Genomic DNA, 26,772 nt, shown 5'->3' with positions numbered 1-26,772 from the left:
TTTTATAACTCCTGTGAGGAGTCAGTTGAATACATAGAAGAAATGGAATGCTTTAGGGATAGTAAGGTACCCAAAAATGCAGTAAATTAGTCCATAACCAGTATGTGCTATAGTGCAAGGACGAATTATTGAACAGGTCCAGTGGTATTGGCCTCCCATACCTGAGCATATGTTCACACACACCAACTAGCTGTGCAGATGAAAGCACATAAATGGGCAAATACGTCTTACAAGAATTGGCCTACAGTGCGTATTAGAAGGTTTTCAGACCCTTTCAAGTTTTCCACATTTTGGTATGTTTCAGATTCATTTTAAAATGGGTTCATTTAAATTTTTTCCTTCATCAGACTATACACAATACTCCACAATGACAAAGAAAATACATATTTTTGTAAGGTATTTTAAATTATATTAAAAAATAAACTGAAATATTACATTTACATAAGTACTCAGACCTTTTACTTAGTACTTGGTTAAAGCACCTTTTGCAGCAATGACAGCCTCAATCATTCTTCAGAATAATCCTTCAAACTTGGAAGCCCTTTCTGTTGCCAATCTCTCACTCTTCTTGGAAGGATTGTTCAAGCCCAGACAGGTCTGGATGGGCAGCATTGGGGCACAGTCATTTTTAGTGTGTTTCACTCCAGAGTTGTTCTGTTGCAGTCAGGTCTGTACTCAGGCTGGGTCAATCCAGGACTTTCATTGAGTTTTCTCTAGGCTCCTGCATTTTCATAGCCATGTATTTCAAATCTTTGTTTTGTTGAGCAAGATCTTGGTTACTGTGATGAAAAGGTTTTCATCCAGGATCAGTCTATATTTTTCTGCATCTCTCCCTCTATCCTCACTAGTCTTCCAGTCCCTGTCACTGAAAAAACAGTCCCGTGATGGAGCCACCACTATGTTTGTGTCCTCCTCCAACCAGTCATGTGGTACGGCCTGCCGCATGCAGGGGGGTTCACCCTATTTGTAGCCACGCCCTCCGTGATAGCACGCATCTGCATGGGGTTTAATGTTTTGCGTTTTGTCTGTCTATTTAAACCTCTGCTAGTGTGTGCATCGTGTTTGGTCGCTGATGTATGTAAAATGTGTGTGTGGTCATTGTTAAATATGACTGTAGCGTGTAGTTAAATGTATAAGTCATGTCCTTCGTTAATGTTGTGTATGAGTGCCACTGTTGTCATTCGTGTCTTAGGTTAATAAATGTTTCTTGATATCGAGGGAGTCTGTGTGTCCTGCTCCACGCCCATTGGCACTTAGGCCGACAGCAACGTCACAGTTTGACTGTAGAGATGGTAGTAATGAGTTCCTGGTTTACATAAATACATGTCACCAGGAATTGTGGCCAAATAGATCAAATTTCATTTCATCAGACCAGATGATTTTGCTTCTCATGGTCAGAGAGCTGGTTGGCTGCCTTTTGGCATATTCCAAGTGGGATCCAATGTGCCCTTTAGTGTGGAATGCCTTCTGTTTAGCCATTCTACCATAAAGCCCTGATTGATGGAGTGCTGCACTGATAGTTGTCCTTTCTGGAAGGTTCTGCCATCTCCACAAAGGAACTCTGGAACTTATTCATAGTGATTATTAACTGTGTGATCTTATATAGACAGTGTGCTTTTCTTGTCCATTCAATAAATTTAGGCATTGGTGGTTTCACCATTGAAATTGTAGAAGCATTTGATGAGAAAACAATGAGTTGAATCCATTTTAAGATGACTCTGAAACATACCAAAATGTCAAAACATGAAAGGGTCTGAAATTTCATGTGTACTGTAAGCAACCTCCATCTCTCTCTTGCAGTAGCTCTCATGGACATGCATGTGTGTGCATACATACATACACACAATCCCTGTAAAAAGAATCCAAATTTATGAGTTCAATATTGGGAGAATATTATATATGTCCATTGTGTTCTGGATTTATTACATGTTTGACTAGTTATTACATTTCACCATAGTACGCTGCTTTCCAACAAGTATTTCCTTTTTACACAAATTTTTATAAGTTTAGTATGTATATTTTACCTTTCAGAACTCATTTTCTATATTTGACAGTGAGATCTACAAGTTTTAATCCAAAATTTACATTCCATTGCATATTACATTTAAATAATTAGCTTTGAAGGGTTCTTCCATTTTTAGCAATCTTACCAAACTTCACACAATGTGTAAACTTAATAAGCAAAAGCAGCAATTAAAGCAGATATGTGCACAGACGTATGGTTCCAAATGGATTAAAATTATATAAATTTGCTTTACATCTGCTGTCTGCAGATGTGGAGAGCTGGAATGTAAAAGAATAAGAGTGTAGCCACCCAGGAATCTTCTAGGATCACCCTTTGCTTGGTAAGGTAGGCTCTGAGTTTTTTAGTACTCTGTTTTCTTGGCTCTGTGAGTTTCAGTTTTGTCTTGGTGTTGCTAACCTCAAAGACATCTACTCTGTTACAAAGATAGAAGAACCAGTAATCTCATCCACAACCCACAATCTGTACGATCTCAGGGAGTGTTGAGATGTGGGATCTAGAACTGCCATTCTGCAAACCAGATGATTTCAAGCTACCTAAATGGATTCTACTTGGCTAAATATCTTCTCTTGGCTCAGCACTAACACTTTCTTATATTACATTTTAACACTTCTGCTCTTACTTCTAGCTGTAGTAACACTTCTACTTTACTTCTTTACTCCCTCCATCACTCAACTCAAACATCTCTCCTTCTAACCTATTTTCCAGCATCCTTACATCCTTACTACATCCTGACTCTAATACTCAAACATGCCACCAATATTTTTCTCTCTTCACTGTCTTCATCCATTGACCTCTTCTGCCCTCTATATCCCAGACCAAAAAAGGCAGCAATCATAAGTTTAATCATAAGTTCACACTGAGCTCTTTTCTTATCATGTTTCTCTAGCATAATTATCCTCTCAAATAACTGCTGCTAAGACAACATTCTACAACGAAAAGCTGGCAGCATCTGCATATGATACACAAAAGCTTCATACCGTGTTTTTCTTCTCAAGCCTCTTCCTTCATCATCCTACCTCACTGCGGATGAGAAGATAAATAAAATCTGTGAATTCTTTCTGACTACCACTAATTCTAAATAATCAGTATCCCTCACCCCTTTTACTTTTCACAGTAGAAATCCAACAATTCTTCTTGTTCAATAATCTTACCACCTGCCCTTTGGCAATATCTGCTCCACTTCATCCTTTCCATCATGAATGATTCTTTGTCTTCTCAACATGTACTGAGGGCAATCAAAACAGCAAGGCTTATACCCATCCTGAAAAAAACCTCATTTGACACCTTAGCCATCCGTAATTATCAACTGGTATCACTTATCTCCTTTCTTTCTAAAATCTATGAATGTGCAGTTTTCAATAAGGTGTTTCTCTTTCTTATGCAGAACAAAATGCAGTCCTAACCAGTCCTAATCCTAAATCCTAACCAGTCTGGGTTTAAAGCAGTACACTCCACACATTTGGCAATTGAAGCTATTACTGACAAGATCAGGCAAGCTATTGGTGCTGATTCTTCTTGATCACTCAGCAGCCTTTAACACAATGAACCACAAGATTCTCCTGTCCATGCTCACAAGCATTGGAATTAGTGGCACATGGTGATGGCTGGCTTCAAATCTAGAGGGACAGTCATAATTACATCTGCTCCATTCAGACTCTCAACTGTCATCCCACAAGGCTCAGTCCTTGGAAGTCTTGCGCTCTCCTTCTATACCCTCTCTTTTAGTGAAGTCATATCCTAACATATACCACTGTTATACTGATGATACTCAATTGACTTTCATTTGTCTATCATCCAACACAGGTTTCTGTCCGTGTCTTAGCAGGTCATCACTTGACTCTAAATCACAGTAAGACTGAGCTGCTATATGTCTATATGGAGATGCCTCCCCAAGTCAAAGACTTTCACTCATGTTAATAGAGAACTCTAGGATCACTCCAACTTGCAATGCACATGACCTTGCAGTTTTTCTGTAAAATCAATGCTCATACTCTCATTTAATTCTTAACTTGACTCACTGATGCAGGTTTCTCCTCTACAACTCAGGTGCTTTGTCATCTTGATATTAGATTACTGCAGCTTGCTGGAGGCAGGTTTTTCTCAGTAACCTTTGTGTCAGGCTGCCACTATGCTGCTTTTATAATGCCAGACCAATGACACTCACTGAGTATTTGACAACTTCAAAGCATTCCTATAAAACATACCCTAACTACTGTTTACATTCGTCAAACTAGATTGTCCAAAATTTCTCACAAATAGCCACAAACACAAGCAAGTAAAAACCTATAGTTAGCGCTAAGGAGATAAAAGGTGTTTGTCCCTGTAAGACCTGGCTATGCCTGTGACCTGAAAAAAGTAGAAATTTCTGCAATAAATACATAACATGGAGTTGTAGAACTAACTAGTGCTCATAATATAAGCTACATTATGAAGTTCAATGAGCAGACAGTCAATAGCCAACGTTTTTCAAAACACCAATCCTGCAGTTACAACTTGTGGTCCTGTCATCAGAAACTGACCAGCTATAAACAAAATAGTGGTTGACTGACACATTTGTGCATGCCATCAGATGAGCTACAGTCTGTAATTGTATACTTATGTAATGCCAAGTCAAGTAAAGTCAAGTACACCTAATAAGATAACTGTACTTATTAAGTTGCCAGATGAATGTATGCAGAAGGTAGATGTTTCTAAGGTAGGCTAGCCTACACTCTCTTTTAGATTTAGGATTCCTCTGAATGTAGCCTTTCTGTAACGCTGACGTGAAGGCTGCTGGAGAGGTTTGGTGTCTGGTCTTTATAGCTGCTTTCATTCAAACATACCTGCTGTATCAGCTATGACTACCACATGAGGAGAAGAGTTAGCTGGCTGGCAAAAGAGTGTGGGGAAATCCCCCAGAAACCTACAGCCTCTATTCCAGACTCCTTTGCTGAGTATACACCACCACTTTCAATCTGCTCTAAATGGGGCTGTCTGCAGATCTTCACTGGCAGGGGTAAAACTGGAACAGTAGGGTGAACCTCCATGTTTTGGGAGAGCTCATTCTCCAGCCTCCAGTCAAATGTGATTAGGGGAGCCAGAATCTTTCCTCTCCCTCTGCCATGCCCCCCATCTGCCCCATGATAGTTAAAATCCTGCCACAGACTAGAGTGAATGCATGCAGCCACTGTTGTTCATTTCAGGAAGACTTCGGAAGATCCCTTTACATGAATCATGAGACAACTTGCAAACTTAATTCACATGAATGAAGAGAAAAGAGTCTTTACATGGAACAAAGGCCAACACGCACACTATTTTTACATGGATCACAAGACAACAAGCATACTTCCAATACATTGATCAGAAGCCAATAAGCACATTTCTTTTTATGGACAAGCACATTAGATTCAGGCAGGAGGCGAGAAGAAACAGCCCTACAAATATCATTAGGCAGTGAGGAAACATCTGGATAAAGATAAATAAAGTAAATGTAATTAGACACAATATTTTAAAAATTGCAAAAACAAAGCACCTATATGCTCTGAATCCACATTCTGCTACTACAGTCTGCTACCACTTCATGAATGTATTTATATGTTTAATTCATCCAGTGATATGTTCTTTCCTGATTAAATTATTCAAAATGAACAGTAAAGAGTGAAGGGACTGAATGGAGGTTCATTTCCTGATCTATGCAACATTCACTGAGCACACACACCATGTGATCACCAAACAGCTGGGCTGCTTATGCACTGCTGTGATGTGGGAAGAGCTGTTAAACTGGCCAGAGCTGAACCTCCCTCCTGTTTTAATAATTGTAATCATTCACCGTGAGACAACTGCACCTGCAAATGTCGAAACAGATTTCATGACTTAAATAGTGCCACATATCAAACTGTGGTGTTTGCCCATACAGCTTGTCTTTAGGTTTGACCTAAAGAAAGAAACTACTGAGTTGTGGACATGCTGAGGTCAGAACAAAAAGGCATCCTTACTGTCCAATCTTTTAAAGTAAACAACAGTGCTCTAAGGCATGACCAAACTCCCCAAATAACATCACTGAAGGTGAACACACACACAGCTTTTACCGTCTGTTGCAGGTCTGGGATGACCACCCTTATAACCAGTGAGTTGGATTGGATGTCCTCCATATGGCTGGGAGACGGCTCAGTCGTCACCCTTATGGTTTCATAGATGGTCTCCTCTTTGGAGGTGTCGGAGGCGGACTCCTCAGAATAGTCAGAAAAACTCTGAGCCATCTCATCCTCACTGGAAGTGGGACTCCGAGGCATAGTCTGCAGTCCTCTCAGATTCAGCTGTGGGAATCCAAAAAAAAAAAAAAAAATCACAAAGGAAATATACATGAAAAAGTGCTGACATCATGGCTGACATTTAATAAGGTTTTATTGCGCAGTGGAACTGTGGAAGCACAATTCACCTGCACCAGGTGTCACGTCTGATGCCTCAAGAGACGTAATGTAATCTGCACATGGTCACTTCGGTCACGGCTCAATCAGCTGGGACAGAAACAGCTGAGAGGCATAACAAACCATCCAGAGGGGTTGAGCTGCTCATCGCCTCCAGTTAACGAATGTACTCACATCTTTATTGCAGCAGCACCTGTGACTCCAGCCATGCCTGTTTGTCCCAAGGCCGTCTCATTATGTTTTCATGGCCCCGGTAGAGCCAAAGAAATGCCTTGAAATTGCCTTTGCTCATTTTATAGACAAATATTCAGATATGAGGTGGGATTTTGAGCTGACTGCTTCAACTGTGCTGGCAAGCTGTAAACTGCTTCCTGAGATGGTTTATGACATCTTATAGCTACATCACCTTTTCCTGTATCTCTGACAGGGTACATGAATCTTGTTTCCAAATCAAACAACATAACTATGAAACTACCAACTGTCAGATGCATAAGGGGAAGAGAGTAAATACTGCATCTACATGGCATCAAGCTATGAAGACTTTGTAGGACCCACCAACCATAAACAATAAATCAATATACATATCAATGTACACATCATCTCAGTTTGCCTTAATTGATTGTTGTTTGAGAAGTGAATGCAAAAGGTAGTAAAAGCTCAGAACACAGAGAGTTCTAGGGTTCACCACCTAAAAGGTCTGGGCACCTTGCCAAAAAATCAAGGTGCGGTTTGGCCACACATTCAAGGGTGGGAGGAGATTGGCCATTGAATACTCAAAGAAGTAAGGTGGGGTCTGGCTACTTTGTTGAATACTCAAGGGTAGAGAGTGGGGTTTGCATGTGAACAGTGTTCCTTCACTCCTCCACCTGTTTCCTCCTATTGTCTCACTCATTGTCAAAGCAGATGAGAGAAGGAGAGGAGGTGAAGGGAGGTGAGGAGAGAGGATGTGAGGTAATAGAGGTTGTAAACTGAAGTTACCAAGCTAGTCCAACTCCAATATATCATTCATTTAATCATTCATTATATCATCCAATATATCATTAATTCAGAAATTACTTTATAATGAATTTGTAACTTTCCATTGTTATTCAATATAGTTTTTTTTCCATTTATAATTATCCATTGATAATTGCAAACACAACTCAAAGAACAGATTACATTCATTATAGGGATAACAACTGTTACATACAGGGGTCCTCCAAAGGTGTAATTCTGTTTCACAGGAGATACACTTCAGCAAAGGAAACATCAGGAGGAAATTTATTATGACCATTATCACCCCTTCAGAGGTGCTTGCAGAGCTTGAGGGAGTGCAGAAATGTGGTAAAGGCCAAGACAGAAGTGGTTAATTAAAGCTCATACATCGTTGCTAGCTCTTAGTGTAGTGGATAATGGCCATTTTCTGCATGTTCTGATTATCACTGTTACCATTTCAGTTCATTAATCCTGAGTCTGGCCCTAGTAGTTTTACATAACAACAGCTCATCAGTTAGCATTGCTAGTGCTACATTTGCTGATGTAGCATAGCACAGTTAGTGTGGTTAACCACTCCACAAGCTACTGTATGCCTATTGATGAAATGGGTAGAACATGCTTTGAAATGACAGCCCCTAACTGAGGGTGAGTTAGAATCCTACCTAGTTATACATAGAGTGTTGTACTTGTTAATAGCGAACTGATTGAGTGATCAGGTCATACTCTTCATGGGCACAGATTTTCATAGTAGCACTAAGTAGAGTGCTGTACTATGACCTCACAGCACTTTTCCAGTGTGCTTATTCTAACAGCTGATGGACAGTATAAATAGCATCTATTTGCAGGATGCACATCTATCTCAGGAACACATGATTTTTCATTATAGGTAACAATCCTGCAAAGCAGACTCACATAAACTCAGAATCATAGCTGAACAAAGTACACCCAAAGAGATACACAGGCATGCAAGAAAACACGCATCATGCATTGGACATACAAACATGCCCACAGTTTAGGACTGACTGTCTGCAGCCCATGCTTTGCCTTCAAAGTCACCAACATTTTTGAGTCAGCTGTTATAAAGCTACACGTGTTATAAAGTGTGATGACTGCAAATTCATTGTTCTATTTTTGCATACAATTTTCTTCACAGATTTATACATTAATGGGTGCACTATTTTTAATCAAAGATGGAGGACCTGTTTTATTGTGGACACACACACACATACACATTATTACCTGTGCTTGCTCTTTATCAGCAAGCCAACTTTGTCTCCCACTTTATCAGCCTCTAAAAACAGCTTCCCTGATGATCTCCATCCATGCGCAATGGCCAAATTCACACTCACTTTCCTTATGTAAAGTGTGGCAGGGTCACCACCTCTTCATCAGCTAATTCACACACTCATCTATGCCTTGTTTAATTTTAATATTTCCATTAAATTAAACAGCATAATTTAGCTAATAACAATAATATTCAATAAAATTCCATTTAGGCAAAATACATTTTACATATAATGAGATCATGCAAAGAGATAATATAAATAGATGTAAATATTGTATAAAAAGATACTATTTATGAAGATATAAAACACAGTAAAAACTAAACCTACCAGAGATAGTATGACAGTATAACAAGTACAGGCTATGAATATTTTTTATGTATAGTATAGGTTTTTTTGGGGGGTTTTTTTAATCGTGCTTTTAAAACCAAGAATAATTTATTTTTATTGGGGCAGGAAAACTATAACAATAAAAGTCTGATTAAGCACTCATGTTACTGTCAAAGAACACAGGGGGTTGATTAGCATAATTAACATACAAATGAAATTAGAAAGAGATTTGTGTAATCTCAACAAAAACCCCCCCCCCACCAAATTCATCGCAATGCCATGATAATTTGCATGTAAAGGGAGTCATCTACCAAATGCTTATGATTGCAGATGCAAATGTGCTTACACTTGGTGATTGGTTGTGTACATACAAGAATGTTTTGCATTCAAAGTCACCAGCGCTACAGTAGTCTACTGATGAATCAGATCAAGCCATTTTTGTGTCAGGTTGTTTTAGAGCAAAACAACCTGATCTCATGATTGCACATTCAATGACATTTGCACAAGCCATGAGATATATATATATATATATATATATATATATATATATATATATATATATATATATATATATATATATACATGATATATATAAAGCCTGAGGATGAAATTAGGTGATTTCTTAGTTACGTGTGTGTGTACGTGTGTGTGTGTGCGTGTGTGTGTGTGTGTGTGTGTGTGTGTGTGTGTGTGTGTGTGTGAATTGACTTTGAGGGCTGAGGATGAAATTAAGTAATTATTTAATCAAGCACCGTGCAGGTATATGTTTGTGACTGTGCACACAATCGATTACAGCACTCATCTCAACCTGCACCCTTCTTTTCTGACCTAATCAGTTCCAGCCAAACAATAGCCTATTGTTTTGGCTGAGAATCTAGCACTATCACATTAAAAAAGTTTATTAAATGTCTTTAAACAGCCACTCTATCTTAATTTCAGTGCCTTTGGGCAGCTGAAAGGCCTTGTCTAGCGGCTTCCGGCATGAAGACGAGGCAGTTTCTCCTTCATCAACACACTCCATTCTTGCCTTTATTCAGCCGATTTGAATCAAGTAATTGGAAGAGAAGGACAATGTAGAGAGAGCAGTTCTCTCTGCGGCACCAGGAGAGGGACAGAAAATGGGACTATCTTCCTTTTGTGTGGAGATCAGTCTATTCGTGGCCTGGTATCTCCATGAGATTGCTGTTGAAATTGCTCCACTGAAAATCCTATTAGATGTAAGTGTCTAAAGAAAAGCGAGCACTCACAATGGTGACCTATATGCTCTTATTGGACTGGACGGCAAAATATAAAACCTGTCATTTTTAGAAGTGTCTAATACAGCCTCAATAAAAAAAAATCAGCAATGGATCACCAAATGGACTGCTATTGTTAATTGTTTTCTGCATGTTGATTCATTTTAGCTGAATCCACCACTGAAATGAAATGTGTAAGGATTAAAGGCAAAGTTTATATACTGGTTTTATATACAATGCAATAGCCAAAGGTTGGTATAGACTAATAAACAATTCAGTAAAACACAAACATTAGTGGTCTCAACCAATAAGATGATTTTCAGAAGTCCCTGCCTTCATTAAATCGTCCGTAAGCAAAACCTGCTGCTTAATCCTTGTCATGAAAAGATCAGTGGTGTATGTTTATCAAAAAATAATAATTCAAAAGGAATAATAAAATAAATAGCAAACCAGGCAACTTTAACTACAAATGAATGATCTCATCTAAAATGATTTAATATGTCAAAAATACTTGCCAAAGATGAGACATATGTTATATTTCCCAACTGGGTTACATGGTTACATGGTGTTTGTACATAAACCTGCACATCAAAATAACTCAGTCTCTTGTCTCTCAAATGTCATGAAATGCCCCTCCCCCACACAAGTTACGTGGTACGGTCCACCGCATGCAGGGGGATTCACATGTGTACTGTTTTGTTACCAGGCCCCCCGGGTTTGCGCACATGTGCACAGGGTTTAATGTTATGTGTTAGTTTAAACCCCTGTCCGTGTGTGCACCTTTGCTGGTCATTGTAGCTATGCAGCTAGGTAGTATAAGTAGCTATGTCGCTACTTATGTGTTAAAGTCGATCTATGTAAACATAGCTGTAGCCGTAATGTTAGTCTGTGTACTCACCATTAAAGTGTATGTGTTCTTCGTTCAATGTTAATGTGTAATCATGTTCACCATGGATGTCGTATGTGAGTGCCACCTAAGTTTTCTGCGTTAATGTTAATAAACATCATTCACTGTCGAGAAAGTCTGTGCATCCTGCTGCGCACCCTGTGACACTCAGGCCAACAGCGTTACATCAATCATCTGTACAAGCCTGCTTTGGAACAATGCAAATGGAAGCCCCTCAAAATCGTTATAACTGTGGGTTACCAACTGTAAGGATACGGGTTTGAATGCCAGCTCTGCCATGCAGCCACTGTTGGGCCCTCGAGCAAGGCCCTTAACCCACTCAGCTCCAGTGGCTGACCATGTGCTCTGGCCCCAACCTCCAAGGAAGCAGGGATGTGTGAAAAAAAGCATTTTATTGTACTGTATATATGACAAATAAAGGCATTCCTTCTGTCCTACACTGTATGCACAAATTATTAGGCAAGTTGTATTTTTGAAGATTCATTTTATTAATTGAACAACTACAGTGCTCTCGGTCAATCCAATATGTTAATAAACCTCAAACCTGAATATTTAAGAAAGTAAAGTTGAGGTTTTAGCTTTCTTATGAGAATACCTATGTGTGCATAATTATTGGGCAACTATTAGTGTGCAGAATTATTATTCTGTTGACGATCAACTTTTTGTGCAGCAGCAACCACAGCTTCCCAGACTGCTCGGGGAGCTGTAGCGTTTTCCTTCAGGGCCCACATGTTCTCAATAGGGTTTAGGTCAGGTAAGGAAGGGGGCCATGTTATTATTCTTTCATCTTTAAGGCCTTTACTGGCTAGCCATGCAGTGGAGTATGGCCTATACAAGTGTGCCTATATGTGCGTGTGTTTGTGTGTGTGTGTGTGCACTCCTCCTTGATTGCTTGTATCTGTGATTCATACGTATCAGCTACTCTGACTGCTTACAGAGTGAGGTGTGAGAGGTCAACTTTCCAAAGAACCAGGCAACATGCAGGTGAAAGGGGTAAAGAGGGAAATCTGTCATCATGGAGCTGGATTCGAAATTTAAGAGAATTTTGAGAGCACTTCAGCTGAATCTAAACTGAATTTTGAAACATCCGAGACCTGCCTACAACCAGGGTCCTTGTAAGACCTTTTTTTTGTTGTTAGATTAGGGGACAAAAGATTAGAGGAAAAAACCCAAAAGCGCTTCACACTTTCCATTCATTCCTCCTTCCGTGACTCACTACAAGGTTTTTAGTCCATCTTGGAGACAGCACATGTCCTGCAACTGCAGATCTTCAACAACACAGCCTGAACTCCAAAAATTCATATTAACATGAGAGTGTAACACAGAACTCTAGACCCTCTCTACTGCACAAGTAACACAGTCAGATAGCTGGAGACTGGTGGAGGGTAAGAAGCAGGGGAAGAGACAGACAGAAGGGAGAGTGACAGAGAGTAAGACAGGCACATATCTTATTCTCTGATGGAGCTTGGCAGTGGTGCTCGAGTCCCTGCCTAGTGTGACAGATACTCCCTTTCTCAGGTAGAGAGAGAGGGAGAGAGAGGGAGATGCTTGAACACACATTAACACTGTGTCATTAACCAAAGGCTCCAGTCACATAGACGGGATATAGCTAATCAAACCTAATTCATTATTAATGGGCTCTAATTTTAAATAATGACTTTTTGCATTATTATTATAACTGAAATTGAATATCTCTTTTAAGTGCATCCTTCTCGTTGAGTGATTTGTTCCCATGTTTGTCACTTTATAATCATCACTGTTGAACCAATCAAATTCTGAAGTCAAATGACAAGCCCTGGAAGTTTATGAATACAACACTTACTATCGACTTTGCCTTGGTGTTTGAAGAACTGAACTGAACTGAACTGTAATTGAAATGATAAAAAAGGGAAAAAATGTTCTATATATTCATTTTCATGTAGAATGATCCGAAACACTACTGTCATCTTAAACATTCTTGGCACAGCCAAATAAAGACAGTTCCTGCCCCATCCCAAACACTGCCATTGTCTGTCGACATTTAAGATTTTACAAAATTCCTTTCCTGAGACATTTTATGAACTGCTTCATTAAAACACCTTTATGTGCATGTCACTATAAACCCACTCTTGGAACAAGATAGCCATGGTGCAAACCATTTAATCAAACTTCACTCCTCTCCTCTTCCTGACACAAATGCTGATTTCAATCAATAAACTCCAATCAGCATAAGAGCCAGCCCAGCTTTTCCACCTAGGCAATCAGAGCACTGAGACTGTTAGACAGACATCTCTCAGGGCAAAGAAAGCTCCTCAGACTTATAGATGCTCAAAGAAGCTGCATAAAGAACAGGTGATGTAAAGTGTGGGAAGAGGATTAAAGAACATGGAAAAGATGTGTCAAGATTCAGAATCTCTCTGCATTTTCTTTGTCTTTTTTCTTTTTTTGGCAAATGACAGCAAAAAGGCTACACCGGCTGAAAATTCAAGTGCTGTTTATAATTTGCTGATTAGCAAAGGGATCAGAACTCCACCTCACAATCTACTGCCCTACAGGGGGTACAGTGCTGTTGGGGGAGTGCTGGGAATGTTGTCTTCTCTTTGAGGAATTTGGGACAGGGGTGTGTCTTTTGATGTCACAAGCCAAAAGTCAGCAGGTAACCTCTTGTAATTTAAGTAGGTTTGATTAGGTGGGAGACTCAACATGGAGTTTGGAAAGTCAAAGGGGTGAACAGTGCTCTTCTGTCACCAAACAGGAGGGTTCTTAGCAAAGTTTTCTGAACTGACGTTTTGCCCATGGTGCTATTTCAGAGAAAACAGTGCTGATTAGAGTCAAATTATCTCATAATCATGTCTGTCTCCATCAAAGCATAATCAGACAATGATCCAGCATCCATAGCGCAAGAGTTCAAGTGGACTCTGCGAGATTTCGTGCTTAACTGTGCCCTAGGTACCCTGCTGCTGCAGGATTAGCCCAGCACTCTGAATCATCCAGCAATCCCCATCTACTCAGCATGGTAGAGGGCACAGCCGGGGCCCCCCACCACCCAGAACACTACTTCCCTTTCATATTTACGCTGATTGAACTTCCATTATGAACACAGAGCTGAGAGCCACTCACTTCGTAAGAGGGGCCACCTTTTGATGCACTAAAAGCTGTGTAAGTGGACGTGGGGCAGACTCATATGGCAATTCCAACGACTAAAAGAAAGTTAGTATTATTAGATGTAGGGCATTGCCATGATGTGGAAAGTTGTTTCACTGTTTCAATGTCATCATAACTGGTAGAGCAGCACACAGTGGTGGGCCCATTCAGCCCTTTGTAATTTTGTGTACCATCATTTATCCTGCCATAGTTCAGTTATCATGATCAAAACTTAGTCCAACAATGAGCATGAAACAATGTACACATTAGTGCCATATACATTATACATATACTATACACATTAAAAGTTCATTTGGCCAGCATATATAATAGACACTAAAAGACATTAAAACACTCCATAATGAACATAAGAGGGCTAAGACAAAAGAAAAGGTACTCTGCTTTTCGCTCAAACTGAAAATGTTAAACTACTGCAAATTTCAAAATGAGAATTGATATTGTTCAGAACTTAACACAGCTAAGTCTGCGGTTGACTCTACATACCAAACCCATGTTTATGCTTCATCACTAATGCATGGCTGGACACAATGAGGACATAGTTTCCTTAATTGGCTTCTACATGTTAATCATTTATAATTATTCACTTTTTCTGGACTGAAGAATCCGTAACTCAAATACCATTGGTCAAACTGTGAATTTGAAGGAAAGCTGTGAAAAAGTAGACCAAAGAACATTCCTAGGACATTAAAGATAGTTATATACAACCACAGTATGCATAAGGAAAAGACTACAAAATAATATCCATGTGTTTGGATATCCCAGGAAGTACTGCTAGATCAATTGTGAAGAAAGGGAAGCTGAAATACATAACACAGGCACTGCCTAGACAAGGCCACCCCTAAACATTTTGCATCAGAGCAAGAAGGGCATAGAGAGGCCAGCAATGCCTTTGAAGGAGATACAGAGAGACAGAGCTCAGTAGCTAAGGCTGGAGTGAAGGTGCACTCGTCAAACATACCAAGATCTTTGCATGCAACTTGCCTATATGGGAGGGAGACTAGAAAGAACCCATTACTGAAGAAAAATCACATCAAAACATGTTGTGAGTTTGGCACAAAGAATCAGTGTAACACAACTACGTATAAGATAAGGTTTTATCCCCAGAAGAGACAAAAATGAAAGTTTGTAGCTAAAATTCAAAATGCTATGTGTAGCAGAAACCTAACAGTAAACAATCCTCAACAAACACCATCACAACAGTGAAATATGGGAATGGCAACATCAGCTTGTTGGGATACTTTCCTCAGCAGAGACATCAAAACAAAAGAATGAATGGATGGTGCAAAATACAGGGCAATACCACGAGACAATCATCTTAAATCTGTTATAAAACACCTAATACTTGGGAGAAACTTTTCAGCAGGACAACAATCCCAATCACAAAGCCAAAGCAACACTGGAGTGGCTGACCAAAAAGGTCAATGTTCTACACATTTCAATGCAATTGATAACCTGTATCACTATTTAACAATTGTGGTCCATCCAACAAACCTGCACAACTGGAAACAAGTTTGCCAGAAAGAACAAGTGAAAATCACTCCAAAAGAGTGTGCAAAGCTGGTATAAACTCATCCCTCAAGATCTTTTGCTGTTATTGCAGCTAAAGGTGGTTGAATAGTTATGCAAGCAACATTTTTCAGTACATTTTTTAAAGGTCCTCTGATAAATAAGGAATTTTGACTTTGTCAGTATGAGTTGACAAAGTCTGTCTGGAAAAATGTGTCATATGTAATCCAAACTAATTTGATGACTTTTAAATGGGATTGAATATTTTTGCAAGGCACTGTATGTGACATCATTGTATCTCTTTTTGAGGTTTTGTATGTCCATTTTTAACAACAGATTTGTACAAAAGAGATTTGTACATATATCCATACATACATTGTACATTAAGTATATATGTATATTATACATATATTGTACATACATTGTTATATATATTTTTTGTATATATATATATATATATATATATATATATATATATATATATATATATAGAGAGAGAGAGAGAGATAGATAGAGAGAGAGATAGATAGATAGATATAGATATAGATATAGATATAGATATAGATATACATTTCCTTATGCACCCCTGTTTTTTTAATCTCAGTTTGGACAGAGCACTCTCAAACCATGTCACTGCGAGTTATATCATGTATGACTGTGTACGTGACAAATAAACCAAACTTGAACTACAAGGTTTCTGGATTTGCTGCTCCATGTGACGTTGCATCAAGCTAATGGTCCACCTACTTGAAAAACACACTCTGTGGGCATTGTTTTAATTTGCTTCTGAAAATGTTGCAGAACTCTTCACCACAGCAGAATATCCATTCTGTCCTCCATTGAGGTAGCCAGTGAGCAGAGTGGTCATTACCTCAACTGACACAGCAGGTAGTGCAAGGTGCTGAGAACATCTAAGATAATTGTATTTAAGTTGCTCTGGATAAAAGTGTCTTCCAAGTACTGGAAATATAATTGCATACAGAATCCTTTCCTTGACAGGTAGAAAACACTTAGGGTGGAGTTGTTTTTGTAGTCTTTACTCATGCCTTTCAAAGAGCCCAAGGAACTGTGTTAACTTGAAAAAAAACATCTCCTCTAAAACCAGCAAAATCAGTACTGATTGAACCCCTGTTTAATAATTATTCAGCACCAGATACTTCTTCATAATTAATCCCACAACCAAATGTGATTTAACACAAAAGGCTTCACTCAGCATCATCAGTCCGAGTCTCGTTTTCTGTTGTATAGTGGGAAAAACACACACACCCACACACACCCACACACACATACACACAGGGCACATGTGCCCTTCCATTGTATTGCCTTTTATACTGTCCTGTTTGCTCCTTTAGTTATGTTTGGTACTTTGTGTGTCATAGTCTCATCATTTCTAAAATATGTTTCTAATGTTTTTTTGTCCCTTCTATATCTCCTCTTTAATGAATTCAAAAAACAATCTTGAGCTTGGAAAAGGCAATATATAGATAAAAGCTTTATCACAGATCATAGTGGTGGTGGTGTTCACATATCTGAGGAACTCAGTCCCTTGGTAACTAAAATAAGATGGACAGTTTTTGTTCAGTTTAGCCTTGAAAGCAATCTCAGACACAGAATCAGCACCATGGCACCCAGACATCCTCGACTCTAGCTTTCAGAGAAAAAAATATGCTTACATTAGACTGCTTAAGGGTTAAATTATAAATATCTGTGCCTTCCTGCAATATTTTTTTAAGTCTTATGAATGTCTTTGAACACAAGAAGTCTGCCCCCTGCAGTCTATGAACATTAAGGAGTATATGTGACAGTGTGGGAAAAATTTCTAAAACTGGAGAAATAGGGGAGATTTTTGACCCAGGGAGAACATAGAGTAAGGGCAATAAAAATCTTCACTCACCCAGGAGAATTGAGAGGGACCACCACTATGATCTTGCCCATTTCATGAAACAATCATGTTCCACCAGCCTATAGTGCGTATCATGTACTGTATTAACTTGTGTGATATTGACTTACACTGCAAAAGCCACAAAAACACAATATTCCATCAAAGGTTAGAAGAGATGAAACAGATGTTATGAGCAGTGCATATATATATTCTGCCATTACGGCAATACATCTGAGCCCACTTTAACTGGTATGAATTTAGCATGAATATAGGCCATTTAAAGGCCATTGTAGCATGAATTTAGGCCATTTAAAGGGTATGGGAAATGAGTGAATGAGAATAACATGACCATAATCAAACACTGAAAATGTGCAGTGATGAGAGCAGTCAGTAATACAAAGCACGTGAAGCAGCTTTTGCGACACTCGTTTAGCATGTCTAGCACCAGGGGCAGATGGCTGGTGAGCACTCTCTAAGGCATATGATGCCTTCATCACCAGCAATAGTCTGGAAATTACCACCTGTCATTGCGCTACTGAAGAAAAACACACGATGCTGATTTAAACCTCAGCACTACGCTGACATGCCACAGCCAGCCACTGCATTCACAACCGAGGAGAGACTGTCTAATACATGAACTGTACAGACCTCTACAGATACATAAGAGTAGGTGTGTCCAAATGTTTGACTGGTGCAACACACACACACATACACACACACACACACACACACTACTCCAGTGATATGTGTGTAACGAGGAAACTTTGACAACAATAAAGCTCCACTGCTCCATCTGTTTAAGGAACTGAGGCCCTCAATCCAACCCCAGCTCACCCAGGGATTACTCTTTAAAAGAAACACAACCCTTCCCTCTGCATGGTTGGAAATAGGCTGCAGCAGGCTGGAATTGACTCTTTTATTCTCTGCTTTGCTGAACTGAAAGAAATTGAGAGTAACAGTAATACTTTGTGTAATCTCTTTTAAGGCTTTGAAAACTCCTTCCAGAATGTAAATATCTGATCTTCTTAGAATTTAGTTCAGCAAAATATGCAATGAAAAGGATGGAGGGAGCGAGAGGATGACAGGAATGATGGGCTGGCAGAGATGACTTTGGGACATTTAGAGTGAACAACCTCACAACTAACAACTCATGGTTAGTGCATTTCATCTTACTGTTGTAACACAAAATTCTGCAGCCCCCCCGCAAGAGGCAGAGTCGGGGCCCATTATTACAATTATTATTTTTGTTTACAATTCCCTCCTGGGGTCCCCTCAGCTACAAGCACCCTGCTGTGCACGTCCTGCATACTCCAGTGTTTCAACTATGCTGCTGGAACTCTTTTGTGTGTCTTTTTCTTTATCCTCCCTCTCATCTGTTTAAGCATGGGATGCCCATAATGTCATTAATACTGCCATGCCCTTTTCTCTTAGTTCACAAACTCACTAAGTGTTTTACTCTTTCTTAAAGGCTAATGTCAGCTCAGTGACTTACACAAGGATCAACTCAATCAATCTACTGCGCTCCAGTCAATCCAGTCAGTCACTCATCCACTCACTCAAGCAAGTATTCACTCAATCATTCATTTCATTACTTCAAACATTAGCTCACTCATTCACTCATTCATACAAGCATTAACTCAGCATTCACATCATTCTTTGACTCACTCATTCACTAACTCACTCACTCTGCACGATCTTATAAGTATAAATGTCTAGGTATCCCCACGAACACTATTGTTAACAGACATGGCTATTAGCTGCTTTGTCCACAAGCTCATTCATAAAAAGGCCAACAAAACCAGCCCTCATCCCCATAACAACCACCCTACGTTCTTCGTGTGATCAGTATTTAGGACAGCCTCTAAATAAAGCGAGTCTAAATGGAGCGCAGCAGGTCTCTGTGCAGCCTGGCCTGCTTCCTTTCTTTCGCTACCACTCTGTCCACCTCTTGTTCCTGTCTTCTGCTTGCTCCGAATCTCTTCCTTGTTCTCTATCTCTCTTCTCACATGGTGAGACCGTGACTCAGAAAACTTTTATGAATATAGCAAGTATGTCTGTCCTCAATAGCATCTATTGCATGATAATGAGATGCATTGTCTAATAGCTATAGATTCCCAATATCTAACCATTTTGTTTTGTTTTCCAATACTGTAACAAAGCTTGCCTTTGTTGCATTTGTCAATGAATATAATTTGTTTTTTGGGGTGGGTGGTTGTTTTTTTTGGGTGAAAACTCAAATAAAGAAGGTTTTTCTCTTTCCTATTTTTATGTGAGTGGGTCATATTTGCATTTTATTTGTAAGTTTTGACCAAAGTATTTAAGCAATGTTCCACAACTGCTAACCATTTGGTGAGAAAATGGTGGTGACTAATTTTATATGTTTTGAAAAATATGGTTGATGTTTGGGAGAGTTTAGGTTTTTTTTGCATGTTATAGTGTTATGAGAAATCCATATATCTGAGATATCCACATATCCATATATATATTTTAGGAAATGCATTTAGATTTTTGAAAATGTTTGTGTTTCAGGAAATGTAGCTAATTGAAAAAAACCTAAATCTTACAACAACTGACTTTTCCCATTTTCTGTGAAAGGTCACCACATTGCTGAGATTTACTATGGCACCATGACCAACACATTTTTATCTGGTTTTAATAATAGGTACAGCTGTAAGCAGCGAACCACATATTACCTAAGTCACTGAGGATGATGATGACACTGTACTTCAGCAACTGAATGCTCAGCGGGAGACAGATATACTGAAGCATTTGTCCAGGTTCTCTGGATCTGTACGAGTGATCCATGTTACATTGCAACGTAAGTCTAGTCGTAGAGCTCCCAATATATCACTATTCATCTCATCTACTTACTAAGCCGTGGACCCTAATTGGTTCTAAAATGCATGTGTCTTTTTTTTTGCCATGTAACACAGGCAATTTGAGTATTTTTAACACAGCTAAATGCAACACTAAAATACCAAAAAAAATGAATTGACAGCTCAAAAAAGCCCCATAAAACCTCCCACCTAAATACCAATTCCACAACCTACTATGGTAGGGAAAGTTTTAGGGAGAATATTATAGCAATATCAATTTCTTCATGTGGGTAGCCATTTAACACATGAACCAGAACTGCCTGACTGAACAAGATACCAGGCAGGCTAAAGGGACCAAGAGACAGAGTAACAGGAAGACAAAGTGTGAGACCACAGGAGACAGAGAAGTGGAGAGAGAAAGAGAGTGAAAGGACAAGGGAGAGAAGAAGAGGGAGGAGAAACTGACAGGTGATCTGGTCCTCCGTATCATCAATTTAACATTTTAAAAACTCATTTAAAAACTCATGATGCAAAATGAAAGGTGGGTTCTGGGTACAATTTGAGGCTCTTTTGCATTACATTTGATTCATCACATGATGATATATGATATAGTTATGGTTTTTTTTGTTTTTAGACAGAATGGATTCTGCCCTCTTCCGGTCCCTCTCTATCTCCTGATAAGGACAGTAAAGGCTGCATCTGCTCTCAGAGTCACTCCTTTGTGGCAACACAGCACCACAATGACTGGCAAGGCATCGAAAAAGCTCCTGTCACTGAGGACAGCCAGCACAGCACAGGCTAAATGCAATTTGGAAGCCAAACCCAATTTCTCTCTCATGTGAATTACAGTGGTGCACATTTCGTTTAAAGGCAGAACTTTCAGTATGGACATAAACTGCATTGACATAAGGCACTTTCTTTTCATCTGACACTTTCATTTCAAGTGTTTTGCAACATGACTGGAGGTAAAAATAGGCAGCTCCATGAACTAAAGCAAACTTTGGCTGCAGCTGTGATTGAAAACATGAAGTTCCTTCCATTTCCAGTTCATTCCTGTCCTTCAGAACTTGGTTAAAAGATGAAGGGTACTAGATGCCATGAAGAGGACTGAAGAAAACGTATATGAAAAATAATCCAGCACAAATCCACCAAGCTTAATTTGATGGAGATTGTTTGGTAAATATTATGATATTCACACCTTGCTCAAAGGAAGTGATCCTGTTAGCTGCTGAAGGAGCACTTTTCAAAAAGCCATAGACAGTCCAGCATTTTCACTAGTGCTGCACTGTATTTAAAAAGTGTTAGCTGTTAGGCCTGGAGAAATGGCACAAGGGAGATACAATGATTGGTGAGGTCTGATTAGCATAGCTGGCCGTGGTCTTGCTTATTTGAAATATCATTACTAGGGCACTAGGGCAAGTTAACCTCTGAGGTTAAAGAAATGTGTAGTTGAGCAGGACAGAGAGAGGTCTGCCACTTTTCAAACTCTTGCAGAAATCAAGCACTTCATGAATTTGGCTGAACTTTTAAAACAGGTCTATGGCAGCAAAAGAGTGAGATTTGATTACGAGCTAATAATATAATGAGAACATTACATCTTGATTATGGCCCAGCCAGAAACTGCTTATTCTAGAATGAATCTGCTAATCAATCCAGTGGTTTCTGAAGAGAGAGGAAGTAGATGATACTATCTCCAATTAACTGCAAAAATGCTCCTATGTATTTAGTTTACTTTTATAATGTTATTCTTAATCTACAATCACAATCAAGATAGTACTGCTTTATTATAATATGTTGTCTTTTAGAGTTGTTTGACAGTATCACTCATCTCTACTCTAAAAAACAGCTATCAACCATAGATGCGTAAATGTAAGAAATACAGTAAAAACCACTCAACTATTAGTGTTAGGGTAAACAGGATTCAAGACATCTTGATAACAAATGCAAACATAGATGAAGAAAACAATGTATGATATAGTGGATCACAGCATGGCTTTTGAATGTCTTTTTTTTTTTTTTAGATGTAATTAGTTTAATTACATTTATATAATTACACAGTCAGCATAATTTACTTCTTCCCATAATTTTAAAATGCAGCATTCCAGTTATATTCCACTGTTTTGAGTGGCAAAGCTCTGACAGCATGGCAACAGAAAAGAGGCTGTACGGTGCAAACCTAACACCAGCTTTAATTAGTCACTCTGTTGTGTGTTGCACTAACCTTCATGATGCTGAACAAAAGCCATCCAGTGACCATATCACCAGAAACATTAGCATTTAAATTGCATCCCTGGACATGCGATAGATTTTTATGGAGCTGCTTTTTCTGGGTGGGGTGGTGGGAATGGGGAGATAGGGGTTAGACGTGTCAGCTTCAAGTGCCTGCATGACTGGAGAAATAAGCTGGCACTTATTAGACCCTTGATGACTGGGGGAAAAGACATGTTCTGCCCCTTTCCTGCCCATAATTTGAAATATGGCCTCTGAATTATAACTTTTGTTCAGTTCTAAAATAAATAGCAAAAAAATGCTCAGCAATGTGTGTCAGCTTTGTACAAATGTGTAGGAAGGTAGGTTAGTAATTTAAGAGTGCTTTCTTTATGGAAGGGGCATCCTTTTAAAACACATTTAAAGCACCTTCCGTGTGCACTTACAAATTAGCTGCAACTTAAGAATTCAGTCTCATGAAAGACCCAAATGTAAAATGCAGAGATGATCTTCAGAACAAACTGTGGGTTCTCTGATTGGTTGCTGCAGCTGCCTTTGCCCCCATCTCCTCCCAGGGTTTCTCACTGTGGAGCAGCATAGCCCCAAGTAGCATTGGCCTTTCTCAAGAGCCCCTAGAAACAGTAGCTCATTATGGGAAAACTGCATTTCTAAAACCCCCTAGCTTCTTAGGGTTATGATTTTGTACCTACGTGTTGCTAATTTTTTCCTTATTCTCAAAATAAGAGTGTAAGCTTTTATCATAATGTTGTCTGTTAGCACCAAATATTTGTGCTCCAAAGGTTTTTGAAAACATATATTTTCCAATTAATCAAATATTCAAACCTTAGGAAGATTATCAACACTAACCATAATGTTCACTAATCTACACAGAATCAGGTATAATGAAAATACAGACACTACAATCAACATTATATATTTCAAATGAGGCATTATAGATTCTGTCTCTGGTCAAATGTCACTTAACAACTATGCAACTACAAAGCAGCACCCTTGATCATTTACTCTGATAAGCAGATCTTAAATCGAAGCCCAGCATCTGGCTAATTGGCAATTGTTCTGAACAGGAGTTTGGAGGAGTGCATATGCTCTAAGCCAAATAAAACACATAAGCTGTGAAAATGGGTTATCAAACAGGAAAAAACAAAACTGGGTTAGAGCATTTGATCAGATGTTTCAACAAGGCTAGGCCAGGACGAGCCTGACTATGGGTTGTGGAATCTATAGTGTGACATTGTGAGGCGGCACATGGAGGCCTGGGAGTGCTGCTCGCTATGTTCGGATGGCAGAAAATCCTCTACTGATGGCAAAGCCATGGAGATTGTGCCGTCTGCCACTGTGCAAACTACGCCAATCCAATTACTCCCTGAACTTGAGGCACATTGCTCTCTAATGACTGCGCTCTGATGTAATTTCTCGTACCCACTCACATGGGAGAAGCACGTGAGTGAAACAGGAGCAGCTCAATTCTGATTGGCCTCTGTGTGTTAACATGGGGTCCGAGCATGCTGGGGCACATTGGCTTTACTCTTGCTGCCATCTCTTTCATTCTGGCTCTTTCTATGCCTGTCTCCCCCCAACCTCACCCCACACCCCTCCTACCCCCTCTCCCTCTGGCTAATCCCGGCTGCGGATGTCCTGCTGGCTGTCTTTGGAGGCCCATATCTCCACTCACAGCAACCATCTGGCCAAAAAATAAAAAATAAATCTCCACACACAGAGTAAAAATGCAACTCATCTTAACTAATCTTATAAAATTTAGTATCTGCTTAACTGCAAATGGAAAAGGCAAATCTGAATGAACAACAGCCTGGAGAATTAAAGTCTCAAAAAACATCGAGACTCACTATGGACTCATTGTTGTCTTGTGGCTTAAGAAGGAGAGCGCAGTGAGTTCCAAGTGCCACCAGCTAAAAAGCACAGAGCAAATGAGAAGTATGAGGCTAATGTCTGAGCATGGACACACTAAAGTTTCTACTGGTGATATAAACAGTAAATCAATCCCCAAATGTCCAGAAAGCAAAGTCTTACTAATTACAGCGGTGTAATGGATAATGTATTCGGGGATGAAACAGTTCAAAATCGTCTTATTTTTAATGACAACACACCCAATTATCGCAAACTGACAAGGATATTCCGCTAATTATACAGTTATAACCAAGTGTTGAAGCTGTGTTACTTCACAGACATATGAATCTGAAGAGTCTGCAAAGAGGTCAAGTATGGATCTCAGGCAGTCACTAGGTCCTCACCAAAATAGGGCCTTTTAAAATGTACAGCAAATGTGCTAAAATAGTGAGGGACTGGAGCTAAATGAGCTAAATTTCTAAATGAGCAAGTATGCTCAGCTGTTGAGGTGAATATATTTGAAACATCATTAACAAAAAGTAAAAAATTCTGGTCAAAATTTAAACCTGCTAAATATAAGACCTCAACAAGACTCAAGTATTTTCATCATTATATTAACATTTTAACCATGGTCATTTACAATACATTTTCAGAATTTGGCATGAAATATATATATGACTGTGAGCTCCATGGAAATTGAGCCCTCAACCCTGCTGTAACAGCACTACTAGTTGAGTTACAGGAATATGTGTAACAAACTGTAGTCATCTGTAGTAAAGTGTAGTGATCATGCAGCTATATCAGTTCCCAAGATGCACACAGACAATGCTCAACTGTAGTTTGCCATTCAGAATACCACAGAATTTTGATCTGATTGCTAAATATGTGATGTCATTGATAGTTTATTTAATGATGTAGACCTTGCCACATTATTTACAAAAGAATCCACTGACAGGTATTAGAACTCCATGGATTGCTGGAACACTTGAGGCCAAATTGATCCAGTGAAGATCTATGACATTCAGTCAAAAAATACTTTGCATTTTGTCTTCTGTCACAACCATTGACATTTATCCCCTCCTCTGGTAAATGGCTTGGAAAATGGACAGAGCTACAGCAGGAAGTGCCAGGGGGCATAAAGGAAGCTTCATCACGCCATCATATCCTCCTCCCTGATACAAAGCTATACGATAAAACGCTGCTTCTGCGGTTTGCTCTGAGACTGCTCTCCTGACCTTCGCTTAGGCCTTGGGCCACTGGTTATAGTTTTTTTTATCCACCATGTTCCATGCAACTGTAGAAGTGTAGAGAGTCCAAAAAGTGTGAATATATTTATGATGATATGTGTTCATGAGTGTGTGTGAGAAGAACAAAATGGAAATGTGCTGTGTTAGATGATACAGGGGATGGAGTAAGGGGACAGATGGTGAGGCTGAAGCATAGACAGTAGCCAGCATATCTCTTGGTTCTGAGCCAAGCGCTCTATGCTCAGACTCATGGAGTTGCCCAAGGGTGTCTGTGTGTAGGCTGAGAACCCATTAACTGTCATGGGTAAGGAACTTCCATGGTTAGAGTCAGATAAACTGCTAACATCAATATGGTGCAGGCTCTCTGCATCTCTCTTTGCCACCATCTCTCTTTCATCGTTTTTGATGGCTCTCTTTCTATCTGTCTCTCCAGCTTTCTCTTCCTCCCTGTATCTCCTTCTATCTCTGTTGTTTTCTCTCTCTCTCTCTGTCACTCTATATTTCTATGTGTTTCTGTCTCTCTCAAGTCTTCTTGTTTGTGAGCACAGCCCCTGTAATCAATAGTATTTCTGTTGTTTACTTGCTTGCCATCCCACTGTGTTTGCGGCAGCTGGGCAGTGTTTAATGGACCGATCCTTGAAGGCCAATGTCACAGATTGATCTCGGGTGCTCAGATTCATTATCTTGTCCATCATCCTTCAGTCAGCCATGAGTGACAAAACTAGACAAACTAAGTGCTGGAGGAGCAGGAAAAAATGAGAGGACAGGACAGGTGCTTGAGAACCCAGACAGAACAATGGCCCATGCATCCAGAGCTGTAAGAAACTCGAAGTCAAAGCGAAGGTTTACTCTGCTGATTCACGGCAAATGAAATGTGAACAAGAAAGCAGCAATGATTGATTGATTGATTCTTTTAATTACCACATGACATATAGATGGTA

At 39.4% G+C, this 26,772-nt stretch overlaps 1 protein-coding gene across 3 annotated transcripts in view; it reads right to left on the bottom strand.

The window, feature by feature from the left end:
- LOC113580125 (SH3 and multiple ankyrin repeat domains protein 2) overlaps nucleotides 1-26,772 on the bottom strand; it is a 123,984-nt gene that overhangs the window by 92,864 nt on the left and 4,348 nt on the right. For all 3 annotated transcript variants that reach the window (XM_035525480.1, XM_035525481.1, XM_035525482.1), the window contains exon 2: nucleotides 6,094-6,321. In XM_035525480.1, coding sequence (XP_035381373.1) covers nucleotides 6,094-6,297 — 204 coding nt within the window. In that variant the 5' untranslated portion in view covers nucleotides 6,298-6,321. The remainder of the gene's footprint in view (nucleotides 1-6,093; nucleotides 6,322-26,772) is intronic.

The sequence above is a fragment of the Electrophorus electricus genome, chromosome 4, assembly GCF_013358815.1.
Source record: "Electrophorus electricus isolate fEleEle1 chromosome 4, fEleEle1.pri, whole genome shotgun sequence".
Taxonomy (NCBI): Eukaryota; Metazoa; Chordata; class Actinopteri; order Gymnotiformes; family Gymnotidae; genus Electrophorus; species Electrophorus electricus.
The sequence above is the reverse complement of the archived record's forward strand: the minus strand, read 5'-3'. Positions and strand labels throughout refer to the sequence as shown.